This window comes from Rhagoletis zephyria, unplaced genomic scaffold (genome assembly GCF_001687245.7).
Source record: "Rhagoletis zephyria isolate East Lansing unplaced genomic scaffold, Rhagoletis_zephyria_1.1 Rzeph_scaffold_01127, whole genome shotgun sequence".
NCBI classification, from domain to species: domain Eukaryota; kingdom Metazoa; phylum Arthropoda; class Insecta; order Diptera; family Tephritidae; genus Rhagoletis; species Rhagoletis zephyria.
The window spans coordinates 138,116-144,955 of record NW_016158211.1 but is presented as its reverse complement, the minus strand read 5'-3'; the positions used below and the strand labels follow the sequence as shown (position 1 = coordinate 144,955).

Sequence of the window (6,840 nt, the reverse complement as noted above, 5' to 3'; positions counted from 1 at the left end):
GATATGCAAATAAATAAACCAATAGAAAATTGGAATTAATAATCAAATTAGATATTTATTCAATTAGCTGAACAATGACTTACATTGGGCTGTGGACTGTATTAAAGATCATCTTCTGTAGTGGCTGGAACTGCTGCATGCAAAAGCCGATCGAGGAATGTCAAGGGCACTTATTTGACCTGAACCGTTCGTCTTTCAACACAGTTTTTTCCCATAGCGGGATTTCAGTTGGAGAGTTGAACGGTAGAATTTATTGTCCAATGTGGCATCTAGTCCACCAATGGGGATGAATTGGGCCCGTATTTACACTCGTCAACTGCTCGCGTTGCCAAATGGCAAAACATCACAATTTCCTCACAGTGCAATTACACGTTCAAGTTAATTAGGCTTTTGGCCTAAACAGTCATTATAAACAATTAATGACATTGAAAATGAAAAGCGTGGGGCGCATGTAATACACTTGAATTCATATGAAAAGTAACATATGTATGTATGTGGGCATATGAATAACGACCGCTTAAAATCGATCTCAAATTTGTACTTTCGCTGTAGAATGTTATGTAGTTTGACTATTGTCAATGAAATCGAATGCTATGTGCTGCATGCTCTCCACGTTTTTCGTTTTCAATGTCATTAATTGTTTATAATGACTTTTGCTAAAATTTCAAAATCAAAAGTTATCAAAACAAATTCTGTTGGACTGAGAAATATTATTTTCTACTTTTTAGCCCATTTATAAAAGTGTTGTATATTAAAATTTTTGTTTTATTTTATTTATTTCTATATTTTTTTGCTAGGTTGCTTTGACCTGGGCTTGAACCCGGGCCCTGCGGAGTGGAAGCGCGCACTGCTAACCACTACACCACAGCGGCCGTCAAATAGTAGTAAATACATAAGTATTTATGCTTACAAATCAACGAAATTCAATTCAGTTTAACAAAAGGAAACAACTGAAAAAAATTCATAAAGATAATTAGAAATCATCCTCGAAATAGCCGAAAAAATGGCTTCTTGCTACCTTAAGGCATTTTTCTGTGCTACGTACTTTCGAAATCAATTTCTTATAATTTTTAAACATGTATGTAATAAAGTATGTTGGTATATCTAATAATTATACAATTCTGCATTTATTAATACTGCCTATAATGTTTGTTTTTTATACAAACACATGGGAAATTATAAACTTTCAAATATTTATAGTCGATTTGGAGTATGTTATTTTTCTATATATAAATATTCGCAATTTATACATCCCAAAATGTATCAAGGCTAAGACAAAAATCATTAAAAGACTGGAAAACCAGGTTAATATAGCCATGCCTGGGCTTGACCAATCGAGTATCGGATAAATATATCGGTTGCCAAACCTACAAGGAAAAGAAAATAAATATTGCATTGTTATAAAGTATTAAAATCGTTATGAAAAATAAGTGACATAAATTATTAAAATAGCTTATGTAAATAAGAAGTCCAAATATTTATATACTACAACGAATTTATTTTACGATTCACTTACGTATCGAGACCTCCTGCAAAATAATAAATCATCGAAAACGTTCCATACACTAAGCCCAATACCAATGGGTATGCAGTGTGTGCAATGCGTGAAGGGAATGCCACCAGCATGTGATCCAATATCATCAGTATCGAATTGAAGCCATGTGCCCACATATTGTATAAGTCCCAAACGCTCTGACCATCAACTGTAAATAAGTGGTTATATTAGGAATATTTTCGAAATCTTGCAAGTTGCACGCATTGCACGAAATGCAAAATTCTATTCCATATTTGCAAGAATTCTAGAGCACCCCATTGCTAAGTTTTAGCATGTATAGGCACGGTTGCCGGTTTGGCCGAATTGTGCCATTTTTGTTAAATTTTTCCCGGCGACATAACTTTCAGAATTGGTACATTTTTTAAGAGTGGTAAAATGAGAAAATTATGACCTACATAATATATAGGGCTGCCAGATATCTCCGTTGCCAAACCGGGACAATTTGGTAAATCTAACACAACAACGACGACAACAACAAAATTTTGAAAATTAAAACTGTAAACACAAAACGAAGTATCTCCTGTCATCACACAAACAGTCAGAGCATACGCGTCTTGGCACCCACGTCACTGTTGACAGTTACAAGTTTGAAAAAGTAGACGACTTCGTTTATTTGGGAACCAGCATTAACACCAATAATAATGTCAGCCTTGAAATCCAACGGATTTCCAACAAGTGCTACTTTGGGCTGAGTAGGCAATTGAGAAGTAAAGTCCTCTCTCGTCGTACAAAGATCACACTCTATAAGTCACTCATCACGCCTGTGCTGGTGTATTGCGTGGAGGCATGGACAATGAAAGCATCTGATGTGGCGGCTCTTGGAGTTTTCGAGAGAAAGATTCTGCGAAAGATTTACGGACCTTTACGCGTTGGTGATGGCGAATATCGCAGACGATTTAGACGATTAGCTGTGTGAGCTTTACAACGATATAGACATAGTGCAGCGAATTAAAATTCAGCGGCTCCGCTGGCATGGCCATGTCGTTCGAATGGATAGAAACGCGGTCCGCGATGCTGGAAACAGAGGAAGAGGACGGCCTCCTCTGCGTTGGAAAGACCAGGTGGAGAAGGACTTGGCTTCACTTGGCATTTCCAATTGACGTCAGTTATCACAGAAGAGAAATGGTTGGCGTGCTGTTTTGGACTCGGCCAAAATCGCTTAGGCGGTTACAGCGCCAATAAAGAAGAAGAACACATAAAGGGCTTGTGGTGTGCGGCGTGCAGCCTGTCTAAATAAAATACGTGTAAACCATATGAACTGCACATAATCCACTACACCATGATTCAATAATACAAGGTTAGATAATTATTGACAGCTGCGGTTTGACACTTCCTTACAAAAGGTTGCATTTACGAAGGACGGAGAAAGGGGAAGAATGCCATCTCTTGGTGCGAGAAGTAGAGAAGTACGCAAAGTAGGCAATTATTAGTGAAATTTCTTTTTGTAAATTCCTATGTATTTGCAGGAAATCTGGCATTTTAAACAAAATGTTGAACGTAATATTGATATATCTACGTGAATTACGTAATTTATGTGCTATTTAGCAGTATAAAAACTGCAAAATGACTCAAACTTAAAATAAGACTACTATGAGATTGATGTAAACATCCAATTTAAAAACAGTTTATGTTTTCATCAGTTAAATATGCTTCATATGCATATACAAATAAACATATTTCACAAAAGCTTATACTTCTATTTCACACCAAAGCTACACTGTTTCCATGTAAATTTACAAAGAAGTAACACGGTGCCACTGCTAAGGGAGCGGTGCGAGAGAGACAACTATCAGTTTATCGAACCTTGTATTATTGAATCATGCCACTACACAAGCCCATGCTGTCGTTTGATTGCACGCCAAGTTGTAGCCGAGCAATTTCTATTTTCTAATTTGACAGGTGTGCTAACATTTCGCCTCAGTGTTGGGAAAGGAAATTGTTCCTTCAGTACGNACGATTAGCTGTGTGAGCTTTACAACGATATAGACATAGTGCAGCGAATTAAAATTCAGCGGCTCCGCTGGCATGGCCATGTCGTTCGAATGGATAGAAACGCGGTCCGCGATGCTGGAAACAGAGGAAGAGGACGGCCTCCTCTGCGTTGGAAAGACCAGGTGGAGAAGGACTTGGCTTCACTTGGCATTTCCAATTGACGTCAGTTATCACAGAAGAGAAATGGTTGGCGTGCTGTTTTGGACTCGGCCAAAATCGCTTAGGCGGTTACAGCGCCAATAAAGAAGAAGAACACATAAAGGGCTTGTGGTGTGCGGCGTGCAGCCTGTCTAAATAAAATACGTGTAAACCATATGAACTGCACATAATCCACTACACCATGATTCAATAATACAAGGTTAGATAATTATTGACAGCTGCGGTTTGACACTTCCTTACAAAAGGTTGCATTTACGAAGGACGGAGAAAGGGGAAGAATGCCATCTCTTGGTGCGAGAAGTAGAGAAGTACGCAAAGTAGGCAATTATTAGTGAAATTTCTTTTTGTAAATTCCTATGTATTTGCAGGAAATCTGGCATTTTAAACAAAATGTTGAACGTAATATTGATATATCTACGTGAATTACGTAATTTATGTGCTATTTAGCAGTATAAAAACTGCAAAATGACTCAAACTTAAAATAAGACTACTATGAGATTGATGTAAACATCCAATTTAAAAACAGTTTATGTTTTCATCAGTTAAATATGCTTCATATGCATATACATATAAACATATTGCACAAAAGCTTATACTTCTATTTCACACCAAAGCTACACTGTTTCCATGTAAATTTACAAAGAAGTAACACGGTGCCACTGCTAAGGGAGCGGTGCGAGAGAGACAACTATCAGTTTATCGAACCTTGTATTATTGAATCATGCCACTACACAAGCCCATGCTGTCGTTTGATTGCACGCCAAGTTGTAGCCGAGCAATTTCTATTTTCTAATTTGACAGGTGTGCTAACATTTCGCCTCAGTGTTGGGAAAGGAAATTGTTCCTTCAGTACGAAATCTATACAAAAACTGTATTTTTTTAGGTACACTTCCTAAGCAAAAGCATTTTCAAACCATTATTAATGGGAAAAATTATGGTTTAAAAAACTAAAACCTCCCTATTATAATTGCCATTCGTACTGTCAGCAGGTACGTAACTTGAGAATAGAAATCGCTGCATCTTTTAGGCGCATCAATATTAAATAGTTACATCCCGAGCTAATAAAATGAAGGTAATGAAGGTAATAATAAAAAGAGGCATCATCTTTGGATTGGAAAGAAGGAATGAGTGGTCAAATAAAAAAGGCACAAAGATTTTTGTATGAAAAATGAGCAGGAAAGAATGCTACTCATACGCCGTGTACACCTGAGTAACACTCTTTTCTGCTCATATTTCATACAAAAAAGCCTTTCGCTTTTTCATTTCACTACTCATTCCTTTCTTAATTATCCATCGATTTTCTTCATTGGCAGCTTTATTTTCTTGTAAAGGTACAGGCTTTCATACAAAATAAAAAAATTACAGCAAAATATTCAACAATTTTTATGAGCTTGAGNAACATTTCGCCTCAGTGTTGGGAAAGGAAATTGTTCCTTCAGTACGAAATCTATACAAAAACTGTATTTTTTTAGGTACACTTCCTAAGCAAAAGCATTTTCAAACCATTATTAATGGGAAAAATTATGGTTTAAAAAACTAAAACCTCCCTATTATAATTGCCATTCGTACTGTCAGCAGGTACGTAACTTGAGAATAGAAATCGCTGCATCTTTTAGGCGCATCAATATTAAATAGTTACATCCCGAGCTAATAAAATGAAGGTAATGAAGGTAATAATAAAAAGAGGCATCATCTTTGGATTGGAAAGAAGGAATGAGTGGTCAAATAAAAAAGGCACAAAGATTTTTGTATGAAAAATGAGCAGGAAAGAATGCTACTCATACGCCGTGTACACCTGAGTAACACTCTTTTCTGCTCATATTTCATACAAAAAAGCCTTTCGCTTTTTCATTTCACTACTCATTCCTTTCTTAATTATCCATCGATTTTCTTCATTGGCAGCTTTATTTTCTTGTAAAGGTACAGGCTTTCATACAAAATAAAAAAATTACAGCAAAATATTCAACAATTTTTATGAGCTTGAGGCCGTTTCTAGTGAAAACTTATTGTGGAAAAGCAACAATAATTTGAAAAAATGGTAGAAGTGATAGCTATTTCGGAAATCACCACATTTCCTCATCAGACTTCTTAAAACATTCTAATAATAGAAATATTAACAAAAACCAACAAAACCAACAACCACATGATCAGGTGAATTATACCGGAATAGCTGCGCTTGATTGAAGTGAAATAGTGGAAAATAAGCAACAAGAATTAACAAGACAAACTTAGCACAGTGCGTAGGCAACTGGCTGAGTCAGTGGTGATCGTCGGTTCGAATCCTACTGAAAGAAGTCTGATGAGGAAATGTGGTGATTTCCGAAATAGCTATCACTTCTACCATTTTTTCAAATTATTGTTGCTTTTCCACAATAAGTTTTCACTAGAAACGGCCTCAAGCTCATAAAAATTGTTGAATATAAATGTTATAAGGCCAAAAAATAACAAAAACAAATTACGGAAAAAATTTTTTTTTTATTCTTTTGTTAAAATTTGAATTATTTTAATTATTTTTATCAAAAAAACAAAAAATCAGGAATTATTAACTAGTTTCTCAGAGACTATCAGGCCTATCGAAGAGTGATGTATTTAGTGATGGTTTATGGAGAATTTGATTAGCTTTACTTCGTATTACGATTGTTCAATTGGTTCGAAAGATATACGTGATTAAGTAGAACCACTATTTTTCAGGCTGAATAACGGTAAATTGCAAATACCTCAGAAATTTATCCATAGAGAGAAAAATTAACTTAAGATTTAGTAATTGAATGGGAAGCTGATAGCACACCTTGTGGTACGTTATAATCAGGGAACGGATTTTTAGGACCTAAAATTCTATAAAAAAGGCAAAATCAAATAACGAAATAGGCAGGAAAATGCACTAGAAATAGCAAAAAAGGCAAAATAAGGCACTAAATAAAGTAATGTAAAAAAAATATTTTTTTAAAAATAAGCTTTTATTTAACATGTTTAATCAAAGGAATAAAATAAAGTAGTGAAACAAAAGAATAAAATAAAATAAGTTACGGTCTCGTTAAAGTTACTAAAAGCCATTTAGTGAAAGGAGTTATTCAAACTCTAATGAAAATTACTAACAATTTGTACTAATTTACTTCGTTTTTAAAAAAGCTTGT

The 6,840-nt window shown here is 35.3% G+C and overlaps 1 protein-coding gene across 1 annotated transcript in view; it reads right to left on the bottom strand.

Moving 5' to 3' along the window:
* Positions 1-1,111: 1,111 nt before the first annotated feature.
* The window catches only part of LOC108362866 (protein rolling stone-like), an 81,496-nt gene continuing 75,767 nt past the window's right edge, over positions 1,112-6,840 (bottom strand). Inside the window, exons 5-6 of the mRNA XM_017616013.1 lie at positions 1,517-1,703; positions 1,112-1,367 (exon numbers count right to left, since the gene is read on the bottom strand). Coding sequence (XP_017471502.1) covers positions 1,187-1,367; positions 1,517-1,703 — 368 coding nt within the window. The 3' untranslated portion in view covers positions 1,112-1,186. The remainder of the gene's footprint in view (positions 1,368-1,516; positions 1,704-6,840) is intronic.